Source organism: Oxyura jamaicensis, chromosome 5, assembly GCF_011077185.1.
Source record: "Oxyura jamaicensis isolate SHBP4307 breed ruddy duck chromosome 5, BPBGC_Ojam_1.0, whole genome shotgun sequence".
NCBI classification, from domain to species: Eukaryota; Metazoa; Chordata; class Aves; order Anseriformes; family Anatidae; genus Oxyura; species Oxyura jamaicensis.
The window spans coordinates 2199853-2218553 of NC_048897.1; the positions used below are offsets into that span (position 1 = coordinate 2199853).

General features: G+C 41.3%; 1 protein-coding gene across 40 annotated transcripts in view; it reads left to right on the forward strand.

The window, feature by feature from the left end:
• The window catches only part of MADD (MAP kinase activating death domain), a 67410-nt gene that overhangs the window by 16401 nt on the left and 32308 nt on the right, over positions 1-18701 (forward strand). For 9 of the 40 annotated variants that reach the window (XM_035328794.1, XM_035328800.1, XM_035328817.1 and 6 more), the window contains exons 4-20: positions 2479-2782; positions 3117-3248; positions 4456-4569; positions 5286-5366; positions 7136-7192; positions 7955-8133; positions 8726-8961; positions 9475-9631; positions 10645-10751; positions 11622-11815; positions 12466-12746; positions 13379-13518; positions 14748-14849; positions 15658-15696; positions 16739-16798; positions 17259-17361; positions 18375-18561. In XM_035328794.1, coding sequence (XP_035184685.1) covers positions 2479-2782; positions 3117-3248; positions 4456-4569; positions 5286-5366; positions 7136-7192; positions 7955-8133; positions 8726-8961; positions 9475-9631; positions 10645-10751; positions 11622-11815; positions 12466-12746; positions 13379-13518; positions 14748-14849; positions 15658-15696; positions 16739-16798; positions 17259-17361; positions 18375-18561 — 2473 coding nt within the window. The remainder of the gene's footprint in view (positions 1-2478; positions 2783-3116; positions 3249-4455; positions 4570-5285; positions 5367-7135; positions 7193-7954; positions 8134-8725; positions 8962-9474; positions 9632-10644; positions 10752-11621; positions 11816-12465; positions 12747-13378; positions 13519-14747; positions 14850-15657; positions 15697-16738; positions 16799-17258; positions 17362-18374; positions 18562-18701) is intronic. The other 31 variants (XM_035328824.1, XM_035328815.1, XM_035328833.1 and 28 more) reach the window with 8 other exon arrangements.

Here is an 18701-nt window from a genome sequence, read left to right on the forward strand (position 1 = left end):
GATTTGTGGAAAACTTCTCTATCAGGTTTTGTCTCCTGGTATGATTTTAATTTTTGATATGCCTACGGAGGCACTGCTAACAGCTGACTGAACGTGATCTTTGTGAAACTGAGCACTGATGCTGCTTTGGTGCATAGGCTCCCTGGTGATTGTTGCTTTGGTGCATTGGCTCCCTGGCAGTGTGTGTCAGGGCTAGTGGTTCTCTGGCAGATTAGAAACAGTCAAGAAATGGCAGGGAGGATTTCAACTTGGGGCCAGAGGGAAATGATGAAAGTATTTTTCATAAGCTCATTAAATACAATCTGAACTTCAGCGTGGGAGAGAGGAGACTAGAGAAGCAAGAATGGCTGAAGGAGATCAAAGTATGAGGTCTGGGGAGAGAGGAAAGGTAGGAAACGAAGGAGCTGACTATGAAGCAAATGGGAATGGAGTTTTGCAACAGCAAATTAAATACGATCTTGGTATTTTTTTATGTAATGTGGTAATCTTACATGTCTGCCATTATAATGCTGGGTATGAAACAAAAGCTGTTGCACTGTAGGGTACAGAAGGACCAAGGTCTTTATGTATATCAGTTATGGATGTGTATTTGTAGTACTGTGCCTGACACCTACATGCCAGGAAGATATTTTTCCTTTCCAATACATTAATTAATAAGAGCAAAAATGAATCTCTGGGGAAAGAGGGAATTACCTTACTATTAAGAGGGACTGAGCTGTGAGATAGCTTGTAATGTGAGTTTATAGCTTGGTACTCTCCAGCTTAAACGCCTCTAAAGCAAAAATTGACAGGAAATTTGACACTTGCATCTTTGTATGCTTTTTATGCAAGAGGAAGTCTGCCCCTGTTCAGAGAATGGTGTCCTACTTGTAGCGTTCCTGCCCCAGAACAGCTCTGGGAGATTGTGCTGGGCTTGTGTCAATTCCTGCATTAACAGATTTATCACCTGAATCCACTGACAGTGAGGAAAAATGTTTCTCTCAGAACAAAAATGATGTTTTTAATGGAAGTATGCTTTAAGGGAGCTTATTTCATCACTTGGTTTAGTCTAATCTTTTCTGAGGCAGAAAAGGGCTAAATTGATTTTCTTCAACTCTGTGAACTCAACTGAATTTTGAAAGGAGAGCTGATGCATTCCAGTGTTTCAGTGGCATGTAGTACTTTAAAAATTTGCTGCTGTTGACCATAATTCTTAGAGTTAAGAGAAGAACTAAATGACAGATGAGGAGGCTAAGCATCCATAGGGAGACGAGTAAAGCTGCTGGTTTGAATTACTGTGTGGTTTGCAAGCTGTGACCTGGAAAAGTAGAGTGGTTTTGAAGTGGTGGCAGAATAAAAATGCCAGCCTCCAGCTTGCAAAAGGTTGAGCGTGCCTGTTAACAACTTAATGTCCTGTGTGTTACAAGCGGCTGAAGGAGGAGGAGAGGATGCAAAGCATCACAGTTCCTGAGAGGTATATCAGTCAGTGTAATCTCAAATTGCTCTTCTTTTGACCCCTCCAAAATTCTGTAATTTTTTGTTCTTTATGAGGTCTCCAGTGTCATCCTCATCCTTTTTTTTTTTTTTTAATTTGAGCCATTTGAGCTCTAATTTGACCCATACCATTCTAACAGACCTATTTCAGTGACCAAAAATATTTATTGAGCTGAAATTTGTGTCCAGTGGCTATAACAGGTTCACAGCTGTCATGCATGCTGTGCTACAGCATTAGGGGATCAAATGGACCATCCACTTCGCTTCCCTTGTCAGATCCAGTTTCAAGTTTTGAAGCACTGAAGGCTCTGAGCAATGCTTTTTGGCCAGCCTGCCTTTGAGCTAGAAGTTTGCAGATTGCTAGCTTAATGCATAGAAAAATGTCTGCTTGTTTTGCTAAGGTACCTGTATGCTTCCCAGACAACTTTCAGAAATTTATATTCTCAGCTGAAATGCAGCCACTTCTGACGTGGGTTGTTCGGCTTGTCAGAATGATAAAATGCAATTTAAGAGAGGATGTAAAAATATTTAATGATGCCAAAACACTTAGGAGATTTGGTGTGGCGTATTTTTATTATCTCGAGTTATTATTTCATATTCTTGAAAAAGTTTGTAGAACAGCTAGAAGCAATCCTACAGTCAACTGGGCTGCAGCATTTCTGGACAAGATACAAGAGTATCCCAGTTGCAGGCTGAATTTCAAGCACCAGGATGTGTCTTCAGAGATCTGGACCTTACCAGATCATTTAAACGAATGCATGACCTCTCGGACCAACGTGACATACTTGTGTTGACTTCTGCCTCAGAAAGATCTATACTTCCCCACAGCTGTTGTTTCAGCAAGGTTAAATCCCTGTCTTCCCTTCCCATGTGTGGCCAAACACATTAGCTGCATCTTTTAATTCTTGGTGACTCTTCTCTTTCCCTCGAAGAGGGGACCATGCAACCCTGAATAGCTGTCAAATGAAGCTGGGGAGTGTTAATCTTCTTGTTCTCCATGTGCAGGGACACAATGTGGCGGATTTTCACAGGCTCGCTCCTTGTGGAGGAGAAGTCCAGCGCATTGCTGCATGACTTGCGTGAGATTGAGGCCTGGATATACAGGCTGCTGCGTTCGCCAATGCCCGTCGCTGGTCAGAAGCGGGTGGATGTGGAAGTCTTGCCACATGAGTTGCAGCCAGCTTTGACGTTTGCTCTTCCTGATCCATCCCGCTTCACCTTGGTGGATTTTCCGTTGCATCTGCCTTTGGAGTTGCTGGGAGTGGATGCCTGCCTGCAGGTGCTGACCTGCATCCTTCTGGAGCACAAGGTAGGAAGGGAAGAGTTGGTCTTTGAAAGGTAGGAAGCTCTGCCTTCTCCAAAGCCAGGGTAGGCTGGGTGTGCAGAACGGCTGTCTACTGCGTCCTTTGGGATCAGTTTGTCTGGAGGCAGGAAGGATTAGCTCCTTCTGAGATTCCTGTTTGGAAAAGTTTTGATCTCGTAAAAAGCACCTGAAGTTTGCTTTCAGACAGATCAGTTGAAGGGTCATCCAGCTCACAGCTGTTAAAACAGAGTCCTGCGGGCTGTGATATTTGTATGCCGCTGGGGGGAGTACCAGAAGAGAAGGGTTGTTGCAGTGCTAATGAGAGTTTCTGTGGTTGCAGGTTGTATTGCAGTCCCGAGATTATAATGCTCTCTCCATGTCGGTGATGGCCTTTGTGGCTATGATCTACCCCTTAGAGTATATGTTTCCAGTGATCCCTCTGCTTCCCACCTGCATGGCCTCTGCAGAACAGGTATGTATTTTGCCTTCATTAGTCTTTTGCAAAGGTTGTTTCTGTGTGTCTGAAACATACAGAAGCAGCCCTTGTTTCCTTCCCCACGCTTTCTCAGGGGCTGTAACACCGCCTTGCAAAGAATGTGTTTGAGCACCACTGATTATTTAAATTGTAGGTAACACCTTTTATGTAGAACATCCTCAATAGCCTGCTTAGTGAGTAGCGTGGTTCGAAGTGGTGCCTTACAAGCAATGGACTGAAAGGCCATAGATCTGCAATATTATGGCAAGAATTTACTCTTCCTCTTCTTGCCCTCCCAACTGAGTATTAAGGTTTGTTGGGGAGGGTCCATAGTAGTTCAGGAATCTCGAGGGCTATTGATTCAGAGTTTAGAAAATACTGCCTGCAGTTTATATTCCTCAGAGGTATAAAATGTCAAGTTACTTCATCTGGAAGCCTGGGTTTCATAATAGTCAGCTCTGCAGGAGCTCATTATTTTGCTTGGAAAGATAGAATTGAGGCCATATTATTAATTCAGTGCTATCCTGCAAATGATGCTGCAGGTTTGTTTTTCCCCTTGCGGGTAACCAGGTGTTCTAGATTTAAAGGATAACTTAGCCCTTAGCCTCCCCAACAGCGGATCTCAAGCTGCTACATGGCTTATTGATTTAAACCTTTTCCCTCTGCTGATCCTCACAAACAACAAGAATTTCTTCTTAGATGCTTTTTACACAAACGTGTGGAAAACCTACTTCTTAGGCTTCCTAGGGATGGTAACGCCCTTTAAGCCTAATGACATCTTTTCAACAGCACAGTCTTGGTTTGAACCAAGCATGTATTAATTTGCTACTTTATGCTTCTCCAGTTAGTCTTTTACTCTGAACATCTTTTTTTCTTGGTCCATGACATAGCAAGCTATTAGTTGAGCTATTTTTTTTTTTTCCTTAGAGCCATGCAGCCGTATAAAAGTACATCCCTGGCAGAAAAAACACTGGTTTTCTTCTAGATGAGAATTGAAGCTCTTGGAGCAGGAGTGTTGTTTTTTTGGTTGTTTGTTTGTTTTGAAATGCTTCTATTGTGTGGAGTTAGTGACTTGTTTATCAAAGCCTTGTATGTTTTCTCTTCTGATGTAAACCTACTGTATTGTTATTTATTAAAAAAAGAAGAATATGGTGATATCAAATGAAGATCTTGTTGTCCTTTTTAAGATGTCTGTCTCTCTCAGTTGCTTCTAGCCCCTACACCTTACATCATTGGTGTTCCAGCAAGTTTCTTCCTTTACAAACTGGATTTTAAAATGCCTGATGATGTATGGCTTATTGACCTGGATACCAATAAGGTAAGTGATGCCCATAAAGACTTCTGGCTTTGTTTCCAGGGAACTGTGCACTTTCATCAATGTGCATACTGAGAATTTAAGAATGTCTCTGCTTATAGGCTGGCCTCAGTCTGCCCCTGCCACTACTATCCTAAATTTTAGGATTCTGTTTCCTTGTCTCAAAGTCCCCATTTCGTTTATTCATAAGGCATTCTTTTTCAGTTAATTTGTCTGGCTTTTTCTTAGGAAGGTAAATCCTCAATAAATGATAAAGCTGTCTCACTGGGTAACTTGACCCTGTCTGCTATAGCCCTAGGTAGGAATCTAGATCTGATAAGAACCTTGCAGCAGCATTGGTTATCACAATTCAAATGGGGCCATATATCTTGCTTTCTACTGTGGCATGAGCAAGGTTATTTCAAGGGGAATGTGTTTAACATCTTACACTTAATGGAAGTTCTTAAGGATGAGTATAGGTTCATTCAAACTTTCCTTTTTTTGTGGTTTATGACAGAGGAAATCCTCTCATGTTTGTGAAATCCTCTCCTGTGTAAATACTATTAAACAGTCATAAATAAGTGAAAAGCAAAGTATTGATCCAGACTTTTTTTTTTTTTTTTTTAATTTGATATTATGACTTTTATCCAGTCTCAGAAGCAGTGGAGGTATAAGGGATTCTGGTTTTGAAATGGCTACAGCTGGGTAACTCTTAGTTTGTTGCTTGTGCTTAATTCCAGGTGATCGTTCCTACAAATGCAGAATCTTTGCCAGCACTACCAGAACCAGAAGCATCAGAGCTGAAAAAACATCTGAAGCAGGTAATAAGCATTTTGGGAGAAGGACTCAGATTCAGTAGAACTTAGCAGATGTAGTCTTGCACAGCTCTTTTGCCCTGCTGGATGAGAATGCAAGTCAGCAAATGTAAAGCAAAAGGTGTTAAAAGCAGGTGTGTATCCTGGCACATCAGATGGATGTGAATAAGGTATCAAGATGCTAGAGTACACTTGTTCAAGAATGTGCCCCTTGGCCAGTCATGGCAAGGTCTGCTCTGGATGTGGAGGTGGGATAATCAATAGGGGAAGAAGTTATTGGGATGTTTTCTTCTGAGCCCCCCGACCACCTCTGTGATCTTCTAACATTGCCTTCTGACTAACCAAAATCTGAGACTTTTATCTAGTTTGAGATCTTTAGTTTTTCCAAGGAATTTCATGTTCATTTTTGTTGCCTGTTTATCTTCTTCTGTCTCTGGTGCTTCCACTTTTGTAGGGAAGCACAGGACTAGGGGTTTTCTGTCAAGGTATTTAAGACACCACTTACATATGGGTGTCTAGATAGAATATCCCCTATGTTAGAATAGAGCGACATGTTAAGCTTTAAAAGTGGTATTGATTAATACAGATGTTAAGGGTTACATATCTAGCTGCTGGCTTTTCTCTCTTAAAGCAGAGAGCTAATTTGGAAAAGCAAGTGATCGCTAAGGCCTATGACTGCAGTTATTTTCTTAGCCTAGCGAAAGATAATTCAAAATGCTCTTGGATGCAGTAGATGGTTTTTGTTTCTCACTGTTGTTTGAGGCTAACTTGTTTCTGCTTGGTGCAGAAAGTTCCAGATTCCTCCTTCACATTTGCCATGCAGGCTTAAACTCTGACCCAGTCCATCTAGCAATGATCATCTTTGTTTCCCCTCCATTCACAGATCTGTGTGTGAGGTCTGTCTCTTCTCTCGGGTCCTGCTAAGCCATTAATCAGCTTGGGTCATCCTTGCTGATCATGTCAAGCAGGTTTTATCTCTTTATTTCTGTTTTCCTTATGCACGCTGCATGCAGTATCTAAAGGTAAAGTGTATTACTGACCTGATGAGGTCTGCTCTCTCTCTCCTTGTAGACCTGGAGAGCAAAGTGTGTGACCTCTGTGATACCCCAGTACCTGCTGTCAGCACTGATGGAAGCAATGTGTTGCTTGGAGTTTTGTTAGATCCACCTCCCCCTTACTTCTGCCTCACCCCCTTGCAATTTCAGGCACTATTCAGCAAAACTCTCTTACTACAGCATATTTGAATATCAGAAGAACAAATTGCAATTTCTCTGAACACTTTCTATTTAAAATTGGCAGACTATTCACCAAAGTTCAGTACATCCCTATATATTCTGATGTCCATTATCATCAAGAGTTGACTATTGGCAAAGGAGCAGGAGGGCTACTGGTTGCTTTACAAAGTAAATTGTGGCCCATGTCACTAAGGTTGACACCCTTGTTTACCTTTGGGTCTTAGCATCAATGAATAAAATTCAAGATACCTGATTTTAAACTGCAGTGGAAAGTAATTTGCTGTACCAATAAGGACAGGAACCTTTCCACTTTCCAGAGGAACTGTAGCCAAAAGTGGATGTCTGGGGGTGGGGCAGTTAGACCTCTCTCCACGTGCCTATTTTGTGGTCCTTTTTATTTCCTCTTATTTGTGATATTTGGTAGTAATAGATTTTATTTTTGTTTTGTTTCCCCCTCCATCTGTTTCTCTGTGGTCATGTGTTCGTCTTGGCTCTGATGGGCTGCTGGTGTTATCATATGATCTTCCATCATGCCTCCAGTGTCTGGTTAGCATGACTGCAATCACTCAGCAACAGCTGCTCACTCCTGACAACAAGGTTCTTTATTTTATTCTTTTCCCCTTGATTTTCCGTTTTACCCTTTTCCTTTGGTGTTTTGATTGTACTTTGTTTTATATGTTTGTTTATTTTTGAAAGAAACCAATGAAGACTCAGTGGGCAAATGGGAGAAATGCGGGAGGTCCAATTTAGGTTGGATCTGGGTGTTAAGGACCGACTTGCCAGTCGTGCTGCTCCAGTGCATTTTACTGAGGATGTCATGAGGGCTGAAGAGGATGGTAGCTTTATGGAGAGGTGAAGACCTCATTCAGATGGGAAGTGTAGGTTTGCTGGGATAGGTACAGGCAGATGCCTATGTAAGAGGTGTCTACACACTGTTGTTTGATATCAAACTCACTGGCTGAACTGCCAAGTTGCAAGGCAAGTTTCAAGGCCTCCAGGTCGCAGTGTGTATTCAAATTACACGTGGGAATAACTCTCAGATATATTGTACAGAGTGCCATACAAGCAGTGGTCAGATTTGGATTGTCTGTCTTGTGTCATGAATGAGTCAAAGCAGACTTCCATGCTAACCCTTGGGAAGCTCCAAGACTGTTCCATCATTAAGGAGATCGTTTGGACTGTCCACATAAAGGAGGGCCTGGAGATACTTCTTGACTCAGTGTAGAAGAAAGAGTTTAAGACAAACTAATGGAGCATGCATAATTGTTGTGATTGCCTAGAGGCAGAGTAGCTCTGATCTCCCTCTTGTACCTTGAATAATTTATTGCTGAATGTGTGCATAATGTTGTCCTTTGTTAGGCACTGGCTAGCATGAGTCTGAATACTCAGCCCATTCTTAACCTAGAGAAGTTCCACGAAGGGCAGGAGGTGCCACTCCTGCTGGGAAGACCACAGAATGATTTGCAGTCTACTCCCTCCACGGAATTCAACCCTCTGATCTATGGAAATGATGTGGACTCTGTGGATGTGGCTACCAGGTGAGGCTGAACAGGAAGGTAGTGTTGAGTCTTCTTAAAGTTTGCACTTGAAGGCAGCACAGACATTGCTCTAAGTCCTGTGATGGAAGCAGGGTCTTCCAGGTTCTACCGCAGGTTGTAGTCTACATAGAAAAAAATAAAAACAGAAGGAATTACAGCGTTTGTACCAGATCCATTAAGTGCATGAATAAAATTACATATCTTGAGGGGATATTTTGTTCCTTGCATTCTCCTATAGATCATCCCTTTTACCTAGACCAGTCAGTCTGATATTGTATTCTCAGCTTAAATCACAAGCCTTGAATTACAAAAAAAAAAATAAATAAATCTGGAAACTTCATCATAACTTAAGCTAGTGGATCCAAGAACAATGTCTCTCCTTGGGTGGGTCTTGGTTTTGAGGTGGTGAATTAAAGCCAAGTGATTTCTTTAGTGTGTGTGTGCTTTTTTTAAATTTTATTTTAAGAAGTTTTCTAAGACAGCTTTTTGCACTAGGTTACCGTTCTTTGAAGATTTGAAACATTACCTAGTGCATACATTTTAAAGGTTTAAAGGTCTTTTTATCTGATATGTATTCTCTGCTTCTTTTTAGGGTTGCTATGGTGAGATTCTTCAACTCACCGAATGTTTTGCAGGGTTTCCAGATGCATACTCGCACTCTTCGTCTTTTTCCACGACCAGTGGTGGCCTTCCAGGCAAACTCCTTTCTTGCCTCCAGGCCAAAGCAAACGCCTTTTGCAGATAAGCTATCCAGGACACAGGCAGTAGAATATTTTGGAGAATGGTCACTCAACCCTACTAACTATGCTTTTCAAAGAATTCATAACAGTAAGTTTTGGTCTTATGTTTCCTGCACTTTTGATGTCTTGTCTCTTAAAATGTAGAGAGATTCTAGGGATGAACTTAGCTTAACGCCGTACTATTCATAGAATTGCAGAATACCCACAAGGATTGAATCCAACTAATTTTGCACAGGATCGTATCAAACTGTACGTTTGAGAGCGTTGTCCAAGCTTTTTGAACACCGGTAGGCTTGGTGCCATGACTGCTTCCCTGGGGAGCCTGTTCCAACACAGCATTCCTGCTGGGTGGGGAAATCCAGTTCAAGGAACATTTTTCTATTTTATATATATATATATCAATGGGTTTCAACCACAATGGCATTGCTGTTAGCCCCTCATTTTTCCAGCTAATTGTTTAGTTACAGAGAAGTCTGTCTCTCCCTTTGTGTTAGACTTAATAAGGAATAGCCTCACTGTGAATGAAGCCTTCAACACAAATAAATTAGTTCAATTAACTCTCCTTTTTAAATTTATTTTTTTATTTTTATTTTTTGTGCAGACATGTTTGACCCAGCACTGATTGGTGACAAACCTAAGTGGTATGCCCACCAGCTGCAGCCCATCCACTATCGTGTCTACGACAGTAATTCACAACTGGCTGAAGCGCTGAATGTACCAGTAGAGAAAGAAACAGACTCTGACCCCACTGATGACAGGTTGGTGGGGAACATAACTCTAGCCATGTGATAGTTACTTCAAATTATTCTGGGCCTTTCCTCCAACTTGTTGTTTGCAGCCTTTTCCTCTAGCCTTCTATGCTGTTGTTTTATTTCTTCTGTCTGGTCAGAACACTGACATAGAAGTAAATTGTCTTGCTGCACTGTCATCATCATAGCAGCAGTTTATCCCTTTGCTTGTGTTTTCTCAAGCTTTCATTTAACGTGATTCTCTATTTGTACTTTGCTGTTTTCTTTTGCTACTTCTATGCCACTTGTCATTTGGTATTTCTTCCCACCCTTATGCTTTTTTCTTCCATGCTGTTCTCCCTCGGGTTATTTGTGTTGCAGTCCTATAAGTACTCCCACCCATCCTACCACTCTTTCAACTCTAATCAGCACATGGTTATGCAAAGCTTGCTAGTACTACCCACTGCCTGAGACCTTCTTGTATGTTCAGTAAAGTGAGAATAATTTTTGTTAATGTGTTTTTGACCATGTGTTCCAGAATTTTTCATCTAGTTTTATTTTCCGTCTTTTCTTTTAGCCTATGAGGCTCTCAGGCTTGGAATTGTTTATCTTTTATGTTCTACATAGCACCAATGGTCCTCACAGTGGGATTTATCATTAGTATTAAAAGGGAGTGCTTTTCTCTTGATCTCCAGTTCTCTTGAAGCTTCTTCCCCCCTCTGGCACACATTGAGAATTCATATACTACTCCCTGTCCACCTGTGGTTGACCTTGTTAACTTTGCTGAGAGCCTATAAATGTCATACCATGTTGTCTTGTTACCTATCTCAAAATTATTTAATTTGCTCTGGCTTTTCATGAAGCCGGCCCCTCGCTGCTGCCAGATTCTTTTTTTTTTGTGTGTGTGTGTGTGTGGAAACTGTAATATCACAAGATTTTTAAGATGTCCATGAAAACACTGTATGCTGATTCACATCTTTGAAATACTGGGCCCTGCTGTTGCTATGCTGCTACCACTCATCTCTCTTTTTTACCCGTTGTGGCAGTGGCAGTGACAGTGTTGACTATGACGACTCGAGTTCCTCCTATTCCTCCCTTGGTGACTTTGTCAGTGAGATGATGAAATGTGACATTAATGGCGATACTCCAAGTGAGTAACCTTGAGCTTCATTTTCACAGTGTCCACATAGGTTCCTCTTCCCCATTCATGTGCACTGAGGGGGGAAATGCCTCCCCTGTCTCTTAATCAGAGCAAAGTATTGTTCCATTGTATTGTTGCTCTGAGGAAAAAGAGCATATTCCTTCAATTTCCAGTGCAAGGCTGAAGAAAGACCTTGCTTCTGCTTATATTCAGTGCCCCCCAAAGGACACTGGGAGGAAGAAGAACAGAAATATGTACTGCTGAACAAAACTGGCTCTCTTGATTTGGAAACAACCTGCCAGTAGATAAGATGCAATATGGGCAGCAGATTATGAACTTTCTCCTGCCCCTGCTTTTGGTCCTCAGTGCTGACTTTAATGAGTCTCTCCGTTCTAGTGGGGACAGGAAAATACATTCTCTGTGGTTTATACGGAGCCTGCAGCATTGGTGTCTCTTTCGAGACTGGGAAATTATTACTCTTCAATAAACCAAATACAGGAATGCTGATGCATTTCCTATATCCCAAGGGCAAGAGATAACAATCATAAGTTGCAACAAGGGAAGTTCTGCCTGGACCCAAGGCAAAGCTCTCCATAGTGAGCATGGTTAAAAAGGTTCCGAGGGTCTAAGTGGAGTTTCAAGCCTTTGAGTCTTACATAACTCAGGGGGACAAGACCTGAGCAGTCTGCTCTAATTTTGAAGTTAGTCCTGCTTTGAGTAGGGAGTTGGAATAGATGACCTCCAAAATCCCTTTACAGCCTAGCTTCTTATGCGACTCTGCATGCTACTGAGCAGTCCTCATCTGCCAGTGATCTTTATTTAGATGAGCAAAAGGCTAAGGAAGGCAGTGTTCTTTAATGCAAAATGATGTATTTACAGATGTTGACCCCCTGACACATGCAGCCCTTGGTGATGCTAGTGAAGTGGAATTCGATGATTTTCAAGAATACTCAGGGGATCTGGATGAACAAGCCATGGACAGTGAGAACTCCCAAGAGAACAACCAGCCTCGTTCAAGTTCCAGTACTACAGCCAGTAGCAGCCCCAGCACTGTCATCCACGGAGTGAATCACGTGTGTACTGAGACTAATTCAGCCCCAAGATTGGAGTATTAAGATAGAGAGAAAGGGAGAATTCACGTAGTTCATTTTGAGAAGGGCAAAAGCTAATGGGACTGTGAAACTACGCACAGATTAAATTGCATGCTCTTTCTGGACTTTGTGCAAGGTGGAGTTTACTGGTAGCTTCTTATACTGGGACAGATCATTCCTGTGCTTAGAAGCTGCCATGTATTGAAAAAGACAATATTAACAGAGAGCGGTGGTCCAGAGTGACTGCAGGAATGTCTTTTAATCAGTATGGAAAAATCTAATGCATTTGGAGGAACAGGGAATGGGGTAGGGAAGCTCATGAGTCTGGTTGTTTGGGAAGTATGGGAGCTGATTCCATAACCACAAAGCAGGACAACAGAGAGATGTTAGCCGGAGCTAACACTTAACAGTAAGACCTGTTTTACAGGGGAGAAAGTCCCTAGAACGATGCACAAATACTGCAGTGTTTCTAAAATCCTAGGTCAGAGGGACTAATAGTGGGATTTGGGTGGGAAATCAGGAACTGCAAGGACCCTACAGACTTCCCAGTTTGAAATAGCTGTTCTTGTCCTGCCCTTCAGTTGTAAGTAATACAAATTTTCAAACAAATCAATGATTTGACTGGTCCACAGGAGTCTGCAGATTCAGCGGAGATGGAAGAGAAGCTGGCTGCTGGATTTTCAAACCATCTCCCTTCCTTGCCACTGCAAACAAGCTTTCCCAAGATGAGCTTGGATCGTCGTGAGAGTGACAGCCCAGCTGTCAGCATAAGCTCCTCAGAAGGGGTGGTGAGGAAACGAGAGTATGACAATCCATACTTCGAGCCACAGTATGGGTTTCCGACAGAGGATGAAGATGATGAGCAGGAAGAGAGCTACACCCCAAGATTTAACCAGAATCTCAATGGAAGCAGGTGAGTCCTCCTCATCTCCTGCCCTTCTGCACAGCTCTGTTGGGATTTCCATCTGTTTCATGTAGTTTAACACTCATTCAAATGTCTCTTGCAGCTGAAATGTAGCATTGGTCACCTCTATTTAATGTTCCAATTCTGCAAACCATTCTGGTTTGAGTAAAGGCACTTTCTCAGTTCCCTCGGTTATTTGCTTTTATTTGATTTTATTGAAGTAGTAGGAGCTAACAGAATTACCAGTTCTTCCTACAAACAGTCTAGTATATCACCTACTGATTCCTGGAAACCTTTGAGGGAATTTGGTTGTGAAGCTTTGTATTTGGCAGTGAAATGTGAGGAGCTTTGTTAGTACTGTGTTTGGTGACATTGGGTTTTCTTGTTACTGCTCTCAAACCACAACTCTTTCACCCACAAATCCACCAATGCAATTTTGCCAACAAATTTTCAACATGTCCTGAAAGGTAATGAAAGCTTGAATGCAAAGATGCTTCCCTCACTTTTTTCTTCCTTTTTTTCCCTGCAAGGTAAAGGTAGTGTGGTAAAAACAAAGAACGAGACCAGCATTGACCTCGCACAATTCTACAAGGTTTTCGTTGGAGAAAAAGCTAATAGCATTTGTGTTTATTTCTTCAAAGGTCTCAGAAGTTACTCCGTCCAAACAGTTTAAAACTGGCCAATGATTCTGATGCGGATTCGGACTCCAGGGCCAGCTCCCCAAACTCTACTGTCTCTAACAACAGCAGTGAAGGTTTTGGGGGCATCATGTCTTTTGCAAGTATGTACTAATGCATTCATTAAACCGCTGTTATGTATTAGAGTTTACAGGGAGATGGAATAGAGGGATGACTATTCAAGAGGATAACTTGGTTCTCAAATTGTTAGCAGGACTTCAGAAGCCGTGCTGGGAGTCATAGGAACTTTTTTACTTAGGTTGCTAATAACTACTGTGTTATGTATTTTTCATTATAAGGACTTCGATTATGTCATTAGGCCATTGAGTTATATGGCACTTCAGGGCACAAATCAGAAACTGTCAGTTTCATTAAAACAAAAAAAGGGCAGTTCTATGAAATTGATACAAAAGTCTTACCAGTAGTATGCTTTCCATGCTACCATGTCGTGTGTTTAGGTGCTAAATTAAATACTTGACTATTTTCAATTGTATTTTAGTAATAAAACCCATAGGTATGGAAAACTAATCTAAATTATTTTAATGTGTGAGAGAAGATATAGCCAGTTGAATCTTCGGCTGCTGTGGGGAGCAGGGCAAGAAGTTTGTAGCAGTGGAGAAAGTATATTGGATGTTTCTGCCAAAAAGATTGTTACTAAGATAAGGCTGAGGGGAAAGAAAAGAAAACAAAGCAAATTGAAATAGTACACTGACATTTAAAATGAACTATTTGAGGTTTGCTATATGAGAATCATAAACAGATGACAGCGCATTTTTGTATTCTTAATGCCATTAAAAGTATGTTGGTGCTATGAAAAAGTCTTGTTTTCTCCTTGTAAATTGAAAGCTTCTATTTTAAAGCAATCCTTTGTGTCAGACCTTCAGAGTTGCATAAGGCTCTCTGCACAATTCTCACTTCAAGGTTATGTATTTTAGAGATTTCATCATCCTGTTTTCTCACGTGACCCCTGCCATTTATTTGCTCCTAAGAGGAGCATCAAACTAGAAGACACAGTTGATGTGAAGTTACCTCTGTAAGTGCAGGAAGTTAAGTGTATATTGGTGGTACATTTAAGACTCAAAGGCACAATGGCAGTGATTGTAACATGAGAGCTAAGAATTATGTTTTATACAATTCAGAATAATCTGATTACAGATGCGGGTGTATTGTAAAGGAGATGATATGATGCTTGTAAGGTTTTTGGATAAAAAAAAAGCACTTCCATCATTATGGATCTTGAATAAGAAGGTGAATTACAGGAAGCTGGATGTGTGCAATGAGTATTAGGCATTTAATTGTGTTTTTTGTTGTTGTTTTTTCCACTTTGTCATAGGCAGCTTGTATAGAAACCACAGCACAAGTTTCAGTCTGTCCAACTTAGCCCTACCAACCAAAGTTGGGAGAGACAAGAATACTCCCTTTCCCAGCCTGAAAGGTAACCATTTTTTCCCTTTGCCTTACAGCCTTTACTATTCTTGTTGCTGGGCAGTCTGAGGTCTTATCCCTAAAAGGAATTTTGGTGGTGAAGCCTCTTGGTAGTTTGGCTTTGGAGCTGTCTTAGTTATCAAGACAGTAATTTGTCTTGATATTTCTCAGTCAGACTTCTTCCCAACAACCGGACTGTGTTGGGATGGGAAAGTAGCTAGTCTACCCTGTGTTAATGGGTATGCTGTGAATGTTGGTTTTGTTTTGTGTTTTGTTTTGTATTATTTTTAAGTCCTTAGTATGTAGAATGGGATCAAAGAGGGAGGTTCTACTGTTGTACTGCCACTGTCTTCATGATTAGCCTTAGGTAACTTCTTAGAGCAGCGCTGCTCCATTTGTAAGTGGGAATAATGCCTACCTCCCATGGAAACTGCTGTTTATATAGATTTCAAAAGTGTTTATGGTCCTTTCAATTCACTATATGGAAATTTTCCAATCAACCTCAAATTGTAAACATGCTTCAGCTCATTGAGAGTAAAGATCCATGTCTAACGTAGGTGCACAATCTTCCAGTTGGGACATCTCTTGTTAGATAACATGACTGAACAGGGACTAGAGAAATGACCCTCTTACATTCAAATTAGACAGCCTGGTCATCCTTGCACTGGATGTGATAATAGTTGCTAAATCAGGGAAGGTTTCTTTTTTTTTTTTTTCTATTTTTTTTGAGTTATTCTATCTGATTAGAAGTTGTTGCTTTTGTTTTAATATGTTGATTTTATTTATTTTTTTCCTCCTCATCATTTTCATCGGTAAAGATTACTTTAATCTGGAAGTGGGAAGGGATGTGGATGAAGGTTGGTATGATGTTTTGCTGACCTTTGACCTTGTAGAAACAAAGGCCAAAAGCTGTTTTTGTGTTTCTGCTTTGGACTTTGTTTTTGAGACAAGTAATCGTTCCCTGTGTGTAAAATGAGGAGGAACAGGACTGGTATGGTGAAAACACTAGCAGAGATTCTGCGCAGCTGTTTTTGACAACCTTTTACCAGTTGGTTACATTTTCATGTCCAATTGTACAGGATACGAAACATGCTTCACATCAGGGTTATTTCCATGGGTAAACTTAATGATTAATTCCATACATTGGAAGAAAACAGTGATGGGGTTTGCCATTCCATGTTCGTGCTTTGCGCCTCATCTTCTGCACTTTGATGTTCTTTTCTTGATGACTGTACTTGTGCAGGGCCTTTAATGTTACTGTGCGCATACGAGGGTCCGATGTTCATGGAGTAGCTCAGTCTGTTCTGTGCATGTGCAAGTGTGTGTGCGTGTGTGTTCGTGTTCATCTGTGTGCGCATGCTGGCTCATTGGGATTTCCACTGGGCACTTCTCTGTTTTTTAAATGTTTTTGTCTCTGTTGTACAGGTATAAAATTGCTGCGTTAACCCGTTCTTACCAAGTGTGTGTGGTACTCTGTGTTTGTAACTGTAATGGGAAATGATGCTGGGACTCCATCTCATTGCTGCTGTTTGATCACTCTCCATCCTCCTTTTTAGTTTTTATTTCATGCACATCCATTTACATTGTTTTTCTTCAGTGATGCAGATGTTTTTGATAGTGCCCTTGAAATTCGATATGTGCAATAGTGTCCATGAAGACGCAGTACAGTGGTTCCACGATGCCAAATTTCAAGTCAAGCACTATCTGTTAGATTAATTATGCTGGCCCTTGTCTTGGGCTTTCAAGCATCCTTCCCGCTCTAGCGTCATTTGGGTTTTGTTTTGAGGGAGGGCTGGGAAAAAGCTGGTAGTTTATTTTTATTTTTATTTATTTTTTGATGCTGATGGTGGGGAGCATAGATATTGTAGTACACTACTAATTGTATATTTTGTGTCCCAGTATTTGGGTTAAATACTATAATGGAGATTATTACTGAAGCTGGCCCAGTAAGCAATGAAGGTGGGTTCCCTACAGCATGAGCTGTGCATGATGTAACAATTTCCAGCATTCCCTATGCCTGACTTTGGGCTCCCTTTCTCATTGGGTAACCAGTATCACCTAATCTATACTAGTCACCCCCGATGCATTATGCTTTTACATACAGTGACTAATTTGAAGATGGTTCTTGTTGTCCAACTGCATGCAGAGCAGCCAAACTTCTCCTGCCTTTCACCTCCTGCTCCCATTACCATCTTCTCCTTTTCTCTCCGCATTACTCCCATTACTGTTTTCTGCCGATGTGTGATGCTAGAATATGATATATGCTGCTGCTTTTTTGGAGTTTCCATTTTGTTTGAAGTTCGTTACTTGTAACCTGAATAGGTGTGTTAGCCGACCATAGTATTGCTTGTTACTGTCCTGGGAGCAGACTGTTTTCCTCCCACCCCCTTCTTCTCATCCTTTTTCCTCTCCTGTTTAGGAAACAGACGAGCCCTGGTAGATCAAAAGTCTTCAGTCATTAAGCACAGCCCAACAGTGAAGAGAGAATCTCCATCGCCTCAGGGACGAAGTAGCAATTCCAGGTAATATTTTTAATTGCTTTTTGAGCATAAAGTGGTGTTAGTGGTGCCATACTTGTCAAACATTCCCTTAGAAGTCTAGCTGTTGAAAATAGCATAGTACTTCTCTATGGATGGCCCCACGCTTGCACGCATCGAGAAGTTTTGGTACAGATGGCTTTTCAGTTAATAGAACGTATTTGTATTTTTCTGTCCTTCAAAATATTTCCTCTTCCTGCCTGAGATCCAAAATAGGTCATGAAAGACCCTGCTTTAACACAGTATTTATTCTTTGTAGTCGAGTCTAATCTGAACAGGCTAGTCTAGCCAACAGAAGTTTATTGTGCCAAGCAGGGGATCAGCTGAGTCACGTGAAGCAGTTTGATTACATGAGTTCATGAGAAATCTTTTTTCAGGCTTGGAAATGGACTTAAAATGTTGAAGTAAACATTTTCTGACTTGTGTTTTCTCCTCCCTTCTTGCATAGTGGCTGTATGTAGAGTGAAATTTACTTTGACCTAATGGGATAGGAGACAACTAAGGACAGAAAGCGTGGTTCAGACTGGGGATACAGCAGGCTGCACAGGTGTTCCTTTTTTACCATTCCCTGTGGCAAAATGAGCTGAAACAGTATGCACGCTAAGGCTGCAGCACTAGTGCTATGAGTGCAAAGAAAGACTACAAGTTGGACAGGGCAGCCATGGGAAGAATGCGGCATAGAGACTTCCGATGGATTCTGAGGAGTGCTATGAAAGTGGGCAGTAGAGTGGTAGATAGTGGGACTAGAGAAAAAGCTGATTACAGCTTATTACAGAAAATAAAGGACAAACAAAAAAGTTTAATGCTACACCTATAGAACACAGCTTGGGCTGTGAGCAATTAGCTGAAAATTTAGCAAGATTTGAGGTTCTTTTCTTGTAAATTTAGTTTTGGAAATGCATCTGTTGGTGTGTCCTGGCCAGACCTCTCCACCCATGCAAGCCAAGATAAGCAGAGCATCAACTCCTCCCTCCTTGTTTCCTTTCTAAATCCATCAGTGAGAACCAGCAGTTCCTGAAGGAGGTGGTACACAATGTTCTCGACGGGCAAGGTGTTGGCTGGCTGAACATGAAGAGAGTCCGTCGCCTGCTGGAGAGTGAGCAGCTCCGAGTCTTTGTACTAAGCAAGCTAAATCGCACGATCCAGTCAGAAGAAGATGCTCGGCAGGATGTCATACAGGATGTGGTCAGTGCTGAACTCAGCAGGGTCCTCATACCTAGTAAATGCTTAGGTTCAAATCACAGAAGGTTTTTGTTATCAAATTACTTTCTACAGGCTGATATTACTGCAACTTTAGAATATTATATTCTCGAATGACTTTCTTA